Here is a 19,647-nt window from a genome sequence, read left to right as displayed (position 1 = left end):
ATCCTTAAGCAGAAGGAAGCCATCAAAGCAGCTACACCTTCCAAGGGCGTGACTATTTTGTCCAACAAGAGGAGCCATGTGCATAATGAAATGGAAAGGCTGCTTCTTGTATGGATCGAGGACAAAGAAATCGATGGCGATATGATAACCGAGACAGCAATCTGCCAGAAGGCCAGCGCTATTTTCGGCGATTTGATTGCCCAAGCCGAAGACGACGGCGGAGAGGGGACATCAACGGCAACCCCAGAGTTCAAGGCTTCTCATGGGTGGTTCGAAAAATTCCGTAAACGGACTGGCATCCATTCGGTGGTGAAGAAATTGAAATTACGTAAAGTATAAAAAAGTAAAAAGAAATGTAAAAATAAAAAAAAAGACAAATTAAATGTTATTTTAAGTTTTTTGTAAAGTTAAGTGTTACAGTTTTGTTAATGTGTTTTGTAAAGTTTAGTTTGTTTTTCTGACATTTTTTTATGTGTTTCGTAAAGTTAAGTGCACGTATCTGCCGTTTGTCCCCCTCCTCTGCCACCACTTTTGGAGATAGCCTCACTCGAAAGGTAAGCTTCCACATTTTATGTTACAGTAATAATATTTCTTGTACACTAATATACACTTTATTTACAGGTTTTGCATTTTTATTCTTAATTTAGGCATTGAATGGTCCAAATTGTTGTAGTATTTCATTGTTTATAGGTCAATTTAGCTTTATTATGAAATTTACTGGGGTGTTTTTGGAGGGCTTCGAACGGATTAGCCATTTTACATGTAAAATGTGGTCCAAGATACGAAAAACTCATGATACGAAAGGCGCCTCGGAACGGATTAATTTCGTATCTCGAGGTACTACTGTATTAGGTATGACAACCCTTAGTACAAAAGGAACGGAAATGTGGATAAAAATAGATACTGGAATACTTGGTTGGAAATTGCATTCTCACCATAGAACTCCGACTAAATATAATGAAGAGTTAGATTCTAGGCTATGCCTGTAACCCTCTTCCGGGACCGACCAATCGTTATTTTCTTCTATGAGGGATTAGCCTACTTTATCAGAACAGGGCAAGTGTGATGGTAATTGCTTCATAGCAAAGAAAGATAAAGGAAAGGAGAATGCATTTTCGAGAAGTTCGGCAGCAAGGAGGCGTTAGTACATTGTGTTGGAGGTGCCTGTTATCATGATGGTTCTAGAATCGGCAGGAGTGTTATGGAACACGTCAGGATGTGAGAAACGCCGCGATTTCTGATGCAATACCTCGTCTAGATTCATCTAAGAATTTCTAGAAATCTCGCGAGTCTGTGATGCTCGCCGTAGGCTCCGCCCCCAGAGTACCGTATAAATACGACAAACGAACTTTGGAGAGCAGTGATTGTAAGAGAGAGAGATCGTAAAAGAGAGACTCCAGTTAGTCACAGAGAGATATCCTCAGTAAGAGCCACAGATCAGATTATCAGTGAGAGATCAGCAGCAGCAGAGATCATCCGTGAGATACGTGAAAAAGGAACCAACGAAGGATCAGAAGAGTTGTTCGAGAGTTGGTTGGATATTGGTCTAGTCGTCTTCAGGAGTGGACGAATTATCTCGTGTTATCTCGACGTCGAACAGACTTCAGAGAAGGTCCTGCTAGAGGTTTTGGGTAGTTCCTGCCTTTTAAGTAGACTAGTTTCTGCAATACGGAGTCAAGAGGATGTCTGCAATTGCCGCTCTACTTTTGGAGAAGCCATCGCTTTGAATTACCAAATTGACTAGCAAGTACTTGAATTGCCTCACTGTTCCCCCAGTTCATGCAGTGTAAGATTCTGTCTTTTTATGTAAATAGGAGATACCATTCTGCATTTACCTTTGTTAGTAAGCTTGTAAATAAACCTTTGCTGTGTTAGTGTTTCTTTCTATATTCGTATCCCCAGTTTCAACTGTTGGTGTTGGATTAATTATTATTTCATATCGAACCTGAAGCGGACCTCTCTCAGAGGCTGTAACATTGTGTCGACCCTTGGCCAGGATATTTCGACACCGTAACAGTAAGATACCTGAATCCGATAAAATCACTAAGTTATTAGTATATAAATACGATATAAGGCTATACCAGTCCTACCGGAACGGAAGGAAAATAACGTAGAGGGTACCCGGGAAGAGGAGTAGAGTGGTCCCCCCGTATTCGTGGGGGATGCGTACCAGACCCCCCCCCGCGAATAGTTAGAATCCGCGAATGTTTGGAATGTTTAGAAATGAGCACTCGAAGGAAACTTGGACATATGACCTTATGGCAAATAAGGGCATCTCAGCCAGTGCCCCGGACAAGCACGTGATAAATACACCATCCTCCCACATATTCCAATAAAATACAAAACTATACTAATTAGTTATATAATAAGCACTGTCCTACATGAATTTAGTTATTATAACTTTGCTTTTTGCAATAAAACAAAATTTGGCACTAGAACGGAAGTGGACCATATGGCAACTTAGGGCATCTCAGCCAATGCCCCGGGCATGCACGCAATAAAACACACCATCCTCCCACATATTCTAATAATAAAATAAAGCTCTGCTACATGAACACTGTTCAGTATGCAAGGTTTACCTAATAACTTTGCTTTTTGAAAAAAAAAAAAAATCGGCACTCGAAGGAAAATGGACCATATGGCGATATATGGCATCAGCCACTTCCAAGGTTACGCACATGATATACAACCATCCTTCCACATATTCCAGTAATACAAAACTATACTAATTAGCTATTATGCACACTGTCCTACTTGAAATGAATATGTAATAACTTTGCTTTTTGCAAAAAAAAAAAAAAAAAAAAAAAAAAAAAAAAAAAAAAAAAAAAAAAAAAAAAAAAAGAAAAAAAAAAAAAAAAAAAATTGAAACTCAAAGGGGAATGGATCATATGGCCATATTACAGTGTGTAAGCCAATAACAAAGGTATTCATATGATAGATACATCATCCTCTGACATATTCCAACATTACAAAACTCTACTAGCATGAACACTGTTCAACATGTGAGGTTTACCTGATAACTTTGCTTTGTTCAATAAAAACAGAAATTGGCACTCAAAAGAAAATGGACCATATTGGCAATATATGACATCTCAGCCACTCCCAGGGTCACACACATGATTCACACACCACCCTACAACATATTCCAATAAAGGGATTTTGACGAAGGAAAAATCTATTTCTGGGCAACAACCTGTGTCGCCCTGTGAAATGGTTCCTTTGATACTATTTCTTAGGTATAAATATTGCTATTCATCCTAGAGAAAAAAGAAACAATATAATGCCAAGATAAATGGCTCGCTCACCTCTAATAGAAGTGTCGGTATAGTAAAGGAGCGAGTGGAATCACTACCAGAGGTCCCTTGCCATTTAGCTTCTTCCTTCGACAAAACCCCCAACTACGGAGGAGCCGTGCTACAGCTCCCGGTACCCTCTACTACTACCGTGAGCAGAGCTGGGCACTAAGTAATTTTAATGTACTTAAGTACTAAGTACTAAGTACTCAAGCAAAAAGTACTTAAGTACTAAGTACTAAGTACATTTTCTAAAAGTACTTAAGTACTAAGTACATTTTCTAAAAGTACTTAAGTACTAAGTACAATAAAGTACTTAAGTACATTTGTATCTATTGTATCACTAAATAATAATTGTTCAACTAAGTGGTATTTACTGAATAGTTACCTTTCCAGTTTCCTGCAATTATGAATTTAATACAGTTGTAAAAATAGTAAAGTGGTAAAAATAGTAAATAAATAAAATGAACTGACAGGTTACATTAATTTAATGCTGAAGATTATAGATGGCACATTTCGAACAATAAAACTAAACCGAAATAAACTTAAAAGTTACTTTTTCATAAATGGCACCTTTTCTCACAAAAGACTTAGAGACTTATAGCTACTAATTGAATACAGATTTGTTAAATATTACTAGTATCACAAAAATATGAGTACTAAATTCTTTCACAACACAAAATACTATCTATTGTATCACTAAATAATAATTGTTCAACCAAGTGGTACTTATTGAATAGTTACCTTTCCAGTTTCCTGCAATAATGAATTTAATACAGTTTGCAGTGGAAATTTATGTTAGTGGAAGATAACTCAGGTGCAAAATTTATTATTAGCTCTTATTAACATAAGTCGCTCAAATGTTTTGTCAGCCAATGAGGACCTCTTGGGTGTGAGGGTCATTCCAGCCACAGAAAAAAGCCTCTCAACTGGAGCAGACGATGCTATAGTTGTATTGTATCTTAAAAATAAAGATTTCACTAAGGGATATTTGTTGAGGCTTTGAAGATTCTTATCTTTATCCTTAAGAAATTCGAGGATCTGCATATCAACTGACATGTGACCAGAAGGTTGACTAGCAGTTCCTTTTCCCTTAAAACCAAAATAATCCTCTTCTTCTGATCCACTGGTCGCTGAGTCTACATTAGAAGGAGGCAATGAAACTGAAAGTTCATTTGCAGATTCAATGAGCATCTTTTTAACAAGTTCTTTTTTATTTTCATGGCTCCATTTTGCACTAATTGTAACCCACCTCAACTTGAAGTAAGGGTGAGTGACAGTTGCCATTATTGCTTCACGCACATCCAGAGAGTCCTCCTTTAAATTTAAAAATTTTCCAAATTGTTCCTCAAATCCATCAGAAATGGCAGAAAGAAGAGGTTTGCAGTACTTGAGAGCTTTGCTTTTGAAAGCGCCAAGTTTGTTTTCAACTGTTAGGAGTGTTGGTATCAATTCGCCAAAGCAAATATCTTTTTCCCCTTGCAGGCCGATCAAATTGGACTACTGCTATTGGAGTCAACGTTTCAACATACTCCGCTATAAATTCAATCTCTTTTAGTTTCAATGGCGGTAAACCCAGTTCTGTCATTAACTGGTGCAATTTCTCTTTGTTATTCAGCAGCACGCCGAGAGCGTCATACAAAGAATTCCATCATGTTACACACGGTAAACGGATCTGACAACCTAGCCTGTTCTTGATTATTTCTGCCGATTTTGGCCTACCACTTTTATTCCAAAGTGCACTGCATTTTCCCATTGTAGAAGTACTTAAGTACAATAAAAAAGTACTTAAGTACTGTACTTAAGTACTCATTTCTAAAAGTACTTGAAGTACATTTTTAAAGTACACAAATGTACTTAATTACGTACTTAAGTACTGCCCAGCTCTGACCGTGAGCACCTCCAACGCCTGTGACGTCATTCCTGAAGATAGCCTCCAAGCTTGGGGTAAGCTGGGTGAGGACAATCTAACTACAGGGTGGGGTTTCACAGGGCGACACAGGTCGTTGCCCAGAAATAAATTTTTCCTTCGTCAAAATCCCTTTTCTGGGCTTAACCTGTGTCGCCCTGTGAAATAGTACCAGAGAATGCTAAAACACCAAGCTTGAGGGACAGTACAGATAAGCAAGAAGGTAAAAATAAACACCTGTAAGGTTAATAGTATAATGATCAACTTAAATTACAGTCTTACAATTAATAGTTAATGGTATGAACCCTTAAACATGGGTTAGAACTTAAGGATAATTAGCCTATCAAACAAGCAAAATATATACAAGGTAGGCTTGAGACAGGATATCAAGTTGACTTATACATAAACAATAGAACTGAATCCCAAACAAGAATGATGAACATAACAGCAATACTCAAGGTAACAAAATTATAATAGAGGCGGCTAAACTAAGTAAGGGTGCAATGGGGCAGGCAGAAGGGAAGGCTACAAGAAAGTTAGAAGAACTTATAAAGAGTCAGGAGAAACTGTTTCCAGCTGCCACTGCTGGAAATTTGAGGGCTTCCAAGGGTTTTAGGTAGTGCTGTTTAAAAACTGTCGGAGATTTCCAGCCTGTATATTTCTTAAGATCGTCAAAATTCATATGTTGAAAATAGTTAATAGATGTGGCCACTGCCCTAACATCGTGGGCCCGAGGAAAGGACTCCGGGTTGGCCTGTTTAATAAAGTATAAGATTTGTTGCCTGATCCCTTTTAGGGAGATTGTACCACCCTCCTTCCTAATGAACAACGGACCTGAAGATCTCAGAGTTGTTCTACCTAGGTAAGCTCTTAATGAGTTGACAGGACAAAGAGAAATGTCTTGAGGTAGTGGTAGGATTTTCCACGAGGACCATCTGTCCTGTGGATCTTCATTTTTGGCTAGAAAGTGGCGATCTGGGGATAGAAGGACTTCCCCTAAGGGGAGGAACTCAATGTGACCCGGTTCCCTTGATAAGGCTGACAGTTCTGATATTCTAGCTCCTGAGGGTAAACTTAGTAAAAATAGGGTTTTCCTCAGGAGAGATATATAGTTGCATGAGTCATTATCAATGTCTGAGGCCAGTTTGAGGACATCATTTAAAAACCAAGAGACTGATTTAGGTCTCGTTGATGGTCTCAGTCTAGCACAAGCTTTTGGTATGGAGGTAAAGTAAGAATCCGTAAGATCTATGCTAAAACCAAACTGGAAGATCTTTTTAAGAGCTGATTTGGTTGTAGTGATAGTGCTTGCTGCTAAACCTTTCTCAAACAATGATCTAAAGAAAGTTATGGCTAGGTTCGTTGTCATGACTTGAGAGTTTGAATCCTTAAGGAACTCTGCTAGTTTCTTAACAGATGACTCATATTGACGCAGGGTAGACTCCCTTTTATCTGATTCCAAGAATGAAATATTCTGGGGATCAATGTCTGCATTCCTCATGGCTGCGAACTTCAGGAAATCCATAAAGTTAGGGTTTTCTGAATTCTTGAGGAAGCGGACACAGTCTGAGTTTGCACTAACTGGGTTAGTTTGGGGTTGGGAATCCGTAGGGGCCGGAGTCCCAACTCTAGAAGTAGAGGGAACCAATTGCTCTTGGGCCAGTTGGGGGCTACTAGAGCCACTCGGCCCTTGAATGTCCTGAGTTTGTTTAAAACTTCCAGGAGAAGGTTCACCGAAGGGAAAAGGTAAATCTTCTTCCATGTGTTCCAATCGAGGATCATTGCGTCTGTAGCATATGCCAGAGGATCGAGGTTGGGTGCCACATAACAAGGAAGTTTGCGGTTTGACTCCGTGGCAAAGAGATCTACTTGAAGTCCCGGGACTTGTTGACTGATCCAATTGAACGAGTTCCTGTCCAGTGCCCACTCTGATTCCAACGGAACGGAGCGAGATAGAGCGTCTGCTACTACGTTCTTGACCCCTGCCAAGTGAGTGGCTGACAGGTGCCATTTGTTCCTGTTTGCCAGAGAAAAGATGGCTATCATGACGTGGTTCAAGTGGCTTGACTTGGATCCGCCTCTGTTGATGCAGTGTACCACCACTGCACTGTCCAGAACTAGTTTGAAATGTGAGTTCTTTGGTGGCCGGAGAAACACTGCCATGGCTTCCAGTACATTGATATGTAGTTGACGGAATGTTAAAGACCAAGTTCCTTGAACTTTTTTGTGCTGAGAGTATCCTCCCCTTCCTGTTAGTGAAGCGTCCGTGTGGATCACTAATGATGGAGGAGGAAATTGTAGGGGAATTGCTTTTGATAAATTCTTTGCCTCCGTCCAGGGGTGGAGACGCTTTCGTAAGATCGCCGGGATAGAGGCTAGTTTGTCCCGTGATATGTAATTCGCTTTGGAACGCCATACTCTGTTTATATCCTTGAGTTTGGCTCTTAGCAGAACGTCCGTGACTGATGCAAACTGGAGTGAGCCCAGGATCCTCTCCTGGCACCTCCGGGATGTTTGTTGTTGTTTGAGAAATTGCTTTGTAGCTCTTGCTATTTCTTTCCTTTTCAACGACGGAATTGATAGAGTGTGCGATTGTAAGTCCCACTGAAGGCCTAACCACTGGAATCGAGATTCCGGTGTTAGTCTGGACTTGGTTTTGTTTATTTGGAAACCTAAATGTTCCAGAAAGTTGATCAGCTTGACCGTTGCTTCCTTGCATTCTTTGGGATTCTTTGCCCAAATAAGCCAATCGTCCAGATAAGCCACTAGCATTATTCCCTGTTTCCTTAGCTCTTGCACTACTGCTTCCGCCAATTTGGTGAAAATCCTGGGGGCTATGTTGAGCCCGAATGGCATTACTTTGAAGGAGTAGGATCTGTTTCCTAGTTTGAAGCCTAGTAATGGACGGAAGTGTCTGGCTATGGGAACATAATAGTAGGCATCTGTAAGATCTATAGAGGTTGTGACGGCCCCACGGGGAAGTAAGGTCCATACCTGCGAAACGGTCAGCATCCTGAACTTGTCGCAATGAATGTATAAGTTCAGATGGGACAAGTCTTAAGATGATCCTTCGGTTTTCCGAGTCTTTCTTTGGCACGCTGAACAAGCGTCCTTGAAATTTTAAATTGTTGACTCTTGAAACTACTCCTTTGAGAAGGAGGTCTTGGGTATACTCTACCAATTCTGTTGTTGGTGCTTGATAGAATTTGTTGGTTGGAGGAAGGCCCTCTAGCCAACTCCAACCTAGGCCTTTGGTTACTATGCTCTGAGCCCAGGGGCTGAACCTCCACCGCTGGCGGAAGAGGTACAGTCTCCCTCCTACCTTGGGACTCTCACTGTTGGCTTGCCGAGGGGCCACCACCTCTTGCTCCTCGGAAGCCTCTTCCCCTGTTTGTAGCCCTGCCGAATCCCCTGAAACGAGAGGCACCCCTAGCTCTGCTGCCTCTCGCGAACCTGTTGAAGGCCTGAAAATTCTGGCCTTCATAGGTGGGGTTGTAGGCTGGGGAGACCGCGAAGGATGTAGAAGGCTGAGGTTGTTGTGACTGTGGGGCCAGGACTAGGTACTGTTGTTGACCCTTGGAGGAGGAGTGCTGTTGCCCTTGAGGTACTTGTACCGCTTGGACCAGCGTCTGCTGAGGGTTCTGGAAGGGCAAGAACTTCCTCGGCTTCTTCTTAATCCTCGGGTTCGAACCAGAGGATTCCTGTTTCCTCTTAGACACTAGCCCCCACCTGACCTTGAGGCACTGGTTCACCTTAGATGCCTCATGTAAGACCTCCGCCACCACTGGTACAGGGAAGAGGTCCGTCCCCCAAATTGAGGAAGCTATGAGTTTGTTCGGTTCATGGCGGATGGTGGCTTCCGCCCGGACATGCTTCCTGCAATTCCTCCTGGCGACTAGAAAGTTGTAAAGATCGCACTGCATGGTGTGCAGCAGACCTTTAGCCATGACTTTGAATAACGGCTCTTGCTGATAAACTAGAGCCGTCATTTCAGCCATTGTCATGGAGGAGAGGGATCTTGCAAGCCTGGTCCGGGCGTTGTACTCCGTCTGGATGAGGGAGTCCGACAACCTGGGAAGTCTCTTGCTAAAGAGGGTGGTGGCGCAGTCAGCCTTAAGTTTGCCTACTGAGAAAGTTGGTACAGCTCCCTCGAAGTAGGCATCAGAGCCTGGAACCAGGAGAGAGGTGGGTTCTGTCTCCCTGAGTTGAGGTAAAGGCTCGTCCTTCAGGGCCGCCTGGAACGTTGTTTCCACTACCTTAAGGATAAGTGGTAGCGGAGTACCTTCTACCGGTGTGAAAATGGTAAAAGGACTCCTGAAGGCCGTGATGCGAGTATTCTCGCAACCCCACTCTTCCAGGCTTCTCAGCAGAGTCTGTTGAGCCTGTTCCCTGGGAAGGATCACAGTTTCCTTGGGAACTTTATCTTCCTTCATCATGGCTGCTTCCGTTAGGCGGACGTAGCCCATGAATGGGGGTTGAAGGTCACGGGGGTAGAACTCGAAGTCTTCTAGCCTTTGAGTTCCAATGCCTTCAATGGTCAGCATCCCGTTGACGAACGGAGCATGTGAGGCAATCCTCCATGGATTGGCAGCCATGAAGTCTGGCAGCTGTCTAGAGTCCGGCATTGGGAGAGGTGAGGACGGTACTGCCTGAGGAGTCCCTGCCACGATCGAGGTCTGGATCCCAGCGATGGCGTTCTCCTGAGCGGCCAGACGTTCTGCTAGGGATTGGATCGACTGGCCGGAGGTCTCAACAGTACTTGTGAGCTGAGAGAGTACCATGCCAACCTTGTTATCCACCAAGGTTCCCACGATAACCCCCATCTGCTCCAAGATGTTGGCCGAGAAGCTTTCGGGGTTGAAGGGGGGCACTTGAGCCCGATCCTTCCAAGACCTGCGTTTGGGGGACCTCGACGCTGACGAAGAGGCCGCCCTTGATCTGACTGTTCCGGGGTGGGGAGCCGGAGTACTGGTGTCAGTTAAGGTGGCTGATTTCTTAGGTAGAGACTTCTTAAGTTTGTCCAACTTAACTTTGGGGATAACTGAAGTGACCTTAGGGCGAACCGCCCATTGGTCTTCAGTGAAGCCCCGGAAAGAGGTAGAAGAGGAAGGATCAGTAGAAGGAGAAGGAGAAAGGGAACTCAGGAAAGGGCCCTGAGAACCCACAGAAGCTGCCCCTACTGCACCCTTACCTGTGCCCATAGGGTCTACTGCCATGGGCTCAACGTCGAGGTTCATAGTCGCGAACGTCCATCTGCCACATCCATCCGAGGAAATCCCGTCTTGGAGAGAGATCATCACTTGGAGGTCCGCTAACAGAGGGGCGGCCACTAGCGGGTCTACCACTGATCCCTCTTGGCCCCAAGGTAAATGAGATCAGCCATGTCCTGGGCGAGGATGTATGGGTGGCCTTTGGAGTTCCGTCCGAATCCTCCTACCCAGGCTTTGAGGGTCACCAGGGCCTTCTTCTTCTCTTCATCGGAACCCTGTAAGAGAGGTCTAGAGTTAGGAAAAAGAGGAGGAGGGGGACGTTAGGATCGTGACTAGAATTATAGTAACTGAATATGTGTCCACATTGTGAAATATAGTCAGTATCGACAAATATACCAGGTATTGAACGCTGACGGAGATAGGAGAAAACTTACTACTAAGGAGGCTTCGCCTACTAGCACGTAGCAGGTTTGGCAACCTTCATGGTGCCAAACAATGAAGTCCTCTACCTTCACTGCACAGCCGGCATGGGAGCGGCAGACTACGTGGCCGCATGGGTCCTGCAGCACAGCATTGCACCCGATCTCCTGGCAACACAAAACCTGTAAGTCAAAGGATACATGAGTACCATTGACAACCTCTGGGGAGGTACTATGTAAATATCTGTGGGTGCCGGAGTGGAACTGACGGATAAGATTCTACGTATAAGTGGCATGCAAAAAGGGCTGCCGGAGTGAGCTCGAAAGCCCACACCCGTATGAATAAAAGATATAATGTAAAGGGAGGCATGCACTTAAAAATAACGTAGAAATTGGTCACAGGGGGAATAGCCGCTGACTCCGTGTTAAGCTTCTCCTAGTTGTATGTGTAAATTAAACTCCGTCGGGACCGGAGTTGTGATTACCGAGCGAGAGGGGTTCAGCTCTCTGGGTGATAACCAAGGAGGGATAACATGAGGCAGAACTATAACCCCCCGGAGTAACAGTATAATAATAATAAAAATCCTTAAAATAGTGTAGCAGAAAAACATAATATCAGAAGGTGCCCGTGTGATCTATCTTAGGTGGATAGGCTTCCAGTGAATCCCTCCTCCCTGGTTGTCCGGTGGGTACGGAGTATTACTGCCGGACTATAGCAGAGGGGGAGGGTAGGGAGGTAGAGGTAGGGTAGGGGAACCTTCTAACCTCTGCGGCCGATTTAAGGCCGGAGGAGAGAGGAGGAGAAGGTCCCGAGCCCCCGAGACACGTGACTGTGAGAGAGCCCCAGTGAAGGGAACCTCCCCGCTATCCCTATGAATCACCCCCTCTCATGCGGACTCGGAAGCTAGCTATGAGCAGCGAGTCATCACCCGATGGCGTGGGTGGCAAAGTGTGGAGGGGGGAAGGAGGGGACGGGGAGTAGACCCAGTGACTAGGTGGCTCGTCATGATCGACCAGCGGCCCTTCCGGCAAGATGATAAACACGTGGTGAGGAAGGCCCGTCGGAACAACAATAGTATGGTCGAAAAGACATCTCAATAACTGATATAGTATTAGGATTATTGTAAAATATATAATAACAAAATACACATGATATCTAAAAGCTAGGCTAACATGGGGAACAAAAATACATGATAATATGAGAATGACCAAGGTTATATAGGCTAATCGCCAATCTGAAAAAAGGGGTATGCTAGCCTAACCTAACGCCTAGGTCAATGTGAACAAGGGAATAGGCTAATTGCCAATCCAAAGAATGGGGTATGTTAGCCTAACCTAACCCCCAGGTCAATGTGAACAAAGGAATAGGCTAATCGCCAGTCCGAAGAATAGGGTATGTTAGCCTAACCTAACACCTAGGTCAAGTAATATGTATATAAAATAAACATAGGACTAGAAGTAGGACAAGGGGGAACAATAGTTCTAACTGGATAACTCCTAACGAAACGGATGGGCAAAGCTAGGCTAAGATCCGAAACGTGCGGTCGGAGTGGGTGCCCCGTGAAGGCCTAACTAACAAAGCTAACTGCATGATATAAAATAGGTAACTATATCATAAGGTACTGCAAAAAGGGGGGGGAATCTCTAATGGTATGGAAGACCAAAAGAAAAAACCCCTACCGCCATGCGGTTGGGGGAGCGGTCGGGGCCGGTGAAGCTCCCGAGAACTCCTAGTTAAAAAACAGGTAAATCAGCATAAAATGTGATCTGTAACCTTAAGGCAGTACTTAACTTAGAAGCAGAAGCAGAAGGCATCTTGAGTAAAAAACCTTGATAAAGTGATCGCACAGCACAGAGAAAAAACAACGTGTGTGGTGACGATGGCGGATATCAAAGGAATTACGTCGGAGGCGCTCACGGTAGTAGTAGAGGGTACCGGGAGCTGTAGCACGGCTCCTCCGTAGTTGGGGGTTTTGTCGAAGGAAGAAGCTAAATGGCAAGGGACCTCTGGTAGTGATTCCACTCGCTCCTTTACTATACAGACACTTCTATTAGAGGTGAGCGAGCCATTTATCTTGGCATTATATTGTTTCTTTTTTCTCTAGGATGAATAGCAATATTTATACCTAAGAAATAGTATCAAAGGAACCATTTCACAGGGCGACACAGGTTAAGCCCAGAAATACAAAACTATACTAATTAGCTATTATGCACACTGTCCTACATGAATTGAGTACGTAATAACTTTGCCTTTTGCAAAAAAAAAAATAAAATAAAATAAAAAAGACAGAAATTGGCACTCGAAGGGGAATGGACCATATGGCCATGTACGGCATGTCAGCCAATGATAAAGGCATTCATGTGATAGATACATCATCCTCCGATATATTCAAATATTACAAAAAACTACTAGCATGAACACTGTTCAATATGTGAGGTTTACCTAATAACTTTGCTTTTTGCAAAGAACGAGAAATTGGCACTCGAAGGAAAATGGACCATATGGCAATATATGGCATCTCAGCTACTCCCAAGGTTACGCGCAACATAGATACATCCTCCATCCAGACTTTCCAAAACAACAAAGACACATGACTATGCACACTGTTCATTGAGAAATATTTATGTCATAACTTTGCTTTTTGATCACCTACCTGTTGAAGGTGTGTACGGGTCGATCTCGACCTGAGCAATTCTCAGAAAAGGGGGAAGCACTTGAGGCAGACGTACACAGCTCCGCACACAACTGTGGCTTGTAGATGAGTGACTGGCTGCAGGTCGATCACACCCAGATTCGACACAGTCGATAATTTATGGAAAAAAACGTTTTTTGAAACACACCTCGGGTCGCGCAAGACCCGTCGCACCTATCCAGGGTTAAGATTCTCAATTAGCAGTTGATACGCTGCATTTCTTTTGTGTTTGCCAGAATATTCTTTACTTCTTATATCCTACAGACATTGCCATGACTTAAATCTCGAAGAACCCCGCCCAGAACTCCTTATCAACCCAAAAGTCTGACATGTTGCACTATGTCCTCTTCTGTGCCATTTCTTAGTAAATGAATCTCTAGTTTATCAAGCCTCGTCAAAGACTCCACTCATGGGCAAACTATCAGTTTTGAATGACTTAAACTGAAAAACCCCTATTTGACTGTCATGTCTGACTGTCAATTGCTCAATCAAACCTCAACTGTCAGGTTTGTTGACCCTGCTTGACTTCCGGGCTTGATTAGATCAGACTTGACTAAAAAACACCCTACTTACATTCAAACTTGCTTAAACCCTGCCTACTTCAATCAGGCATTACAAATCCCATCTGATGTGAGTGGCCAGCCTAAGACTTTTATTTTATTGTTTCTGTATTGCATTTGATTGTTGTCATATTTTATCATTACATTAAATTTATTGGTGAAATTCCTTTTTATGCGAATTGTTATTGCTTTTACATACATATAATAATATTTTAACTCTCTCTTCTTCTCTCCTCAATATCAGTCTGAAGTCAGCTGCGTGTGACGTCACCATGGTGACACGATTTTATACATCTTTTGGTTTCTTGGACTGTGAATGGTTTGATCTCTGGATTGTACAGTTTCCTATTTCTAGTAAAATGAATAAGTGCCTCCCTCTGCTGTTGACAGATGAGGAGATTCAGCATGCTGCAGAATGGATAGACTACTCCCCTTCTGTAAGATTCACAGTCTTTTATTATTGAAATCAGGAGTCGTGGAATCAGTCGCCATGGTCCCCTTCCAGGCAGCTTCTTAACTTGACCTATTGATGAAAACACTTGCTAACTTTGTCGTCACTGGTGTCTCATCCGATGATGATAAGGAAACGTTTTGGAGGTTGTTAGTGTTGGAGGAAAGATATTGAATGTCCTCTCACATCAGAGTCCCTATCTTTTGGCAAACATTATCTTAAGAAGGTGTGATGTGGTGTCCTCTTTCTTCTCTAGACAAGGGTTCTGACTCAGATTAGTATTTTGTTGCAGAATGGTTTGATTCTTAAAACCTTTCTTTCCAATGGGTCAAGTAGTGATGGCTCGTGCTGACAACTGAGCCATGTTGATCCTATGTACAGACCCCTTTATCCTGTGTGGTAACAAAGGGAATCATAGCCAAACCAAGATGAAAAGATTGGATGTCCCAAGATTTGAATACTTAATGTGAACAATTTGGAGGTCAGAATTGAGGAAATAATTATTCTATTCTTAGTTTATCTCTTGCTTAAAGAGCTTTCTTTTAACTAATGTGTAATTAAAGGGAATTGTATAAAGTTTTGTATAATTTCCCAAGTTTCTTATTTTCCAAAGTAAATTAACTTTTCCCCTTTTACTGAAAGCTCTCTCAGCACATGATAAACTGAGAAAATTAGATTTGCCCAACTATGCCTATTAAATTGTTTGAGTTCTTTTATATTTAAAGGTAAAATTGCTTGACTTCTTTTAATTTTGTCTTAAGCCACTTTTGACCTTCGCCTAAAAAATTGAATTATAGTCATTTGTCTGCTGCTTTGTTTGACTGAATTAATTGTTCTTATTAATAAGCACATCGTTTCGATTAATTTTACAAGAGTATAAGTTTTATATATATTTTAATGTTTGTTCCTTAAAGTGTATGAAAAGTAGTTTCAAGAGAGGCAGTTATCGAAGGGATAATAATAATAATAATAATAATAATAAAATAATAATAATAATGATAATAATAATAAAATAATAAAACAACAATAAATAATAATAATAATTAATAATAATAATAATAATAATAATAATAATAATAATAATAATAATAATAATAATAATAATAATAATAATAATAATAGCAATGTCTGTGGATCGTAACATGTCTATCCAGTCAGTGAAGTTTTACCAATTGTTTTAAATGTACATTGTCAATAGAAGAAAATTGTTTATTTTACAGGGTATTCTTATAAGTGAAGCAGTTAGTGTATGCAAGAAGTGCATAGCTCCTAAACCTCCACGAACACATCATTGTTCTGTTTGCAACCGCTGTGTTCTTAAAATGGATCATCATTGTCGTATCCTTTTACATATAAGATTAATATGTTAGTAATTAGTGCAAGTGTTGAAAATTGAATGAATGTTTTTGATATTTGTCATTGCAATAGGTCTATAATGTACTGATCTGTTATTACCATCAATTTCCCCTTAATTGTATGTAGCGTGGCTCAATAATTGTGTTGGCCATTATAATCATCGGTACTTCTTTATGTACATGGTATATATGACTGCGGGGACTATCTTCATCATGTCCCTGGGCTTTGAAATTGCATACCAGGAAATATGGATTGGCGGAGAGAGTGGCCCTGGTCTTAGTGAAGCATTTGATTATGTGATGGAAGAGGAAGAGGAAGTCCTGGAAGGCTACCCAGCAAGAGTCAATGGCACTCACATGATCCCAGTGGTGTGTATAGAACATTAAACAGTTTTTCTTTAGGTTATTGCTGTTTTTATAATTATTACTGTCTATTTTGGTAGAACTAGCTCCCAATTTACATATTTTTTTCTAGTTTTGTCCCATAGCAGGCTAACACTTACAGTGTACTGTACAAGACACACTAGGGACGTTACCAAAGGTTTTTGATAGTGTAGTTGCTGTCTTGTCCTTAAGGAGTACAGAGCTCCATGGTGAACAGACTCATGTCAAAGAATTCTCTTAACTGGTCTTATGGCTGGGTATTGTGTCACAATTATAGACATTATAACGTGTGATAGAGTATAAATGGACCCAGGATAATAGGGCACTTTCTATTTTCCTCAGCAAATCCTAATACAGGCAGTCCCTGGTTATTGGCGAACTTGGTTAATGGCAATCAGGTTTCAGACAGGTCTAGCGCCATAAAATCGGTGCCATATTGGGCCAAGTTTCAGTTATTAGCACCATAAGGTGCCGACAATAGAGGTATGGCGCCATAACATACCTAACAGAGGTACCATTAACCGAAGATGGCGCCATAAGCACAATAAATCACCGAGTTTCAGTCAATGGCAGTTTTCGCTTATCTGCACCCTGCTGAGAACGGAATGCTCGCCGATAATCGTGGAGTGCCCGTACCCAGTTTACCTACTACGTCAAAACCGCAAGAAGAAGTGGTTATGTGCATACACACCCATGTATTGTTTTACGACCAAAATCTGACCAAGACATCAATCCTTTTTCTGGTGATTTAAGAAAACAGAGCTCAGAGAAGTCCATTCTTTGCTTAATGATTCAGCCAAGTGCATAGATTTAAGTTCCAGTTAAAAAATTTTTAGTTTAGACCGTGGCGCAATGATTTATTGTGATTGAAAAGCCATAATTGGCTTATTTTACCAGTGTACGTCGGCACTTCTTATGATAAATGATTGTTAGGGAGGTCTGAGAATTTCATTCTTTGCTTATTAATTTCATTACCTAGGATCATGGAAACATAAGTTGAAAGCTAAGTGTATAAATTTGAGTTTCAGTTAAGTTTTGTTTGTTTATAATGTAGAACAATGATTTTAGTGTGCAGGAAAAGCCGTAAACAGTCGTTTTTTGCCAGTACAGGCATTCCCCCGTTATCAGCGGGAGTTCTGTTCTCTGCAGGGTGCTGATAAGCGAAAACCGCCATTTACTGAAACTTGGTGATTTATGGTGCTAATATCTGATTAATGGTGCCTCTGTTAGGTATGTTATACCACCATAACTGTATTTCCGGGGTTTTATGGCACCAATAACCGGAACTCAGCGCATTATGGAGCCATAAGTAGTTGGTTTCATGGCACTAGTTAAGTCCCATAAAACCAGATCACCATTAACTAAGTCTGCTGATAACCGGGGACTGCCTGCACACATTGGCACTAGCAATTTAGGACTGTTGGCTCTGAGAGTTTTGTTCTTCGCTTATTGATTTCATTACCAGAGCTCATGGAAACTTCCAACATAAAAGCTGTGTATATGTAATTTCAAGTTTCGTCTAAAAATATTTTAGTTTAGACTGCAGAACTATGATTTTATTGTGTGGGAAAAGCTGTAAACCAGTTTTTTGCCAGTACACGTTGGCGCTTCTTAAATTTGCGATTGTCAGCTGTTTATAGAAGCGAAAGTTTTTTTGAAGTAGCCTACAATCTATACGTTGATTCAGTGAGACTGTGTTAGCTAAACTGTAATAGATATTTTCTGTAGCCTGTAACATAGGATTATGTATCCTTAAGGGTGAAAAAACCTGGATTAGGCAGTAACCTGAATTAAAGTAAGATTTAGGGACATATCCTGTTAGGCTATAGGCCTAGACAGTTGCCTAATTTTACACCAAAACCTTAGGATTAGATAAAAGGCTACAGACATTTTCCCTTTTTATATAGCTTGTATATTTAAGCATTGTGTTAATACTGTAGGCTATCATGTGTATACCCTTAAAAGGGAATTAGATAATCTAGATTGATGTGAACAATACCTTAGGCTAGATGAGAGGCTAGCCTAGCTTTAGTAGACCAAAAACAGTTAATCAGGACTAGACAATAACCTACACTAGGTGATAGCCTAACTATAAAGTTTCACATTAGTAATTTATTGTTTTATATAAACCAAAAACAGTACATAGACCAAAATTTAATGTACTAGGAGGTAGTAACCTATCTTGAAGGCTACAAATTATGCATGGTTAATCCCATACCTTTAAAAGAAAATAATCAGGATTAGACTAACCTTATACGTACTAGGTGATAGCCTAAATATTAAATTTCACATCATTGAGTTTCATATTAGAAAGTTACATATAGTATAGACCAAATAGCCTAGGGCTAGATAAACAATCAGAGATACACAAAAGAGGTTAGCCCTAACTGTAAATTTACATGTAAGTAACTTTCTGTTTTTATATAGCCTTTACATTTGATCTAGAATAATCTGGGGTAACTAAAGAAATTAGTACATAGTTTATTAGTCCAAATGGTATGACAATTAGAATTAAAATTTTACATAGCTAGTGCAAAAAGACATATACTGCATAGTCATATATGGCTGTCAAAACTAACTTAAACCTCAAATCTATTACAAATATAGAAACTGTATGAGGGACTATAGAGATGTCTCTCATTAGTAATTTAATACTGACTGGCTTCTAATAACAACTTGCTTTATATCATTACAGGGTTGCTATTATGCAGTACCCTCAGTTCAAGTGTTCTGTATTAAATTGCTCAGGTCATATTGTGCCAGTGGGTATGGCTCATACCATCTGCATGCAAGTTTTAATGATGAAACTGCTAATTTTAAGCTGTCTGGTGATTCTTAGGGTTCAGTATAACTAAGGGAAAAGGAAATTATATCTTTCTGACAAAACTCCACCAGCAGATATGTTACTTTTTTCTCAGACCAAGATTTTATACATTCAACTTCCCTGTCAGATATATACTTAGCTATAGACTCCGTCGTCCCCGACAGAAATTCGAATTTCGCGGCACACACTACAGGTAGGTAGGTCAGGTGATCTACCGTCCTGCCGCTGGGTGGCAGGAATAGGAACCATTACCTTCTAGAACCAGATTTTCTCTGTCGCCCGTATGGTAAACATACGTTTGCGGTACCTCCTGACTTAAGTTTCGTGTTTCATCGCCATTGATCTTCTGGGCTGGCTTTTACAGGGAAGTACTGGATCTTTGGTTCGGCATACGCTTTTAATAACTTTTTAATGAATTTAACTTCGATAATTTCGAAGAATAGAGGACGTGTAACTACCGAAGTTTTCGGTAGACACATAGTTTGCAATAAAGGGAAATATTAATAATTATTCATAATACGTTTAATAAATGTTGTAATTTGATTG

General features: G+C 41.2%; 1 protein-coding gene across 3 annotated transcripts in view; it reads left to right on the top strand.

The window, feature by feature from the left end:
• LOC135201640 (palmitoyltransferase ZDHHC16-like) overlaps positions 1-19,647 on the top strand; it is a 288,552-nt gene that overhangs the window by 110,597 nt on the left and 158,308 nt on the right. For all 3 annotated transcript variants that reach the window (XM_064230731.1, XM_064230730.1, XM_064230732.1), the window contains exons 5-6: positions 15,759-15,876; positions 16,021-16,262. In XM_064230731.1, coding sequence (XP_064086801.1) covers positions 15,759-15,876; positions 16,021-16,262 — 360 coding nt within the window. The remainder of the gene's footprint in view (positions 1-15,758; positions 15,877-16,020; positions 16,263-19,647) is intronic.

Source organism: Macrobrachium nipponense, chromosome 28 (assembly GCF_015104395.2).
Source record: "Macrobrachium nipponense isolate FS-2020 chromosome 28, ASM1510439v2, whole genome shotgun sequence".
Taxonomy (NCBI): Eukaryota; Metazoa; Arthropoda; class Malacostraca; order Decapoda; family Palaemonidae; genus Macrobrachium; species Macrobrachium nipponense.
Note: the sequence above shows the minus strand (reverse complement) of the source record. Positions and strands in the feature narration are given on the sequence as shown.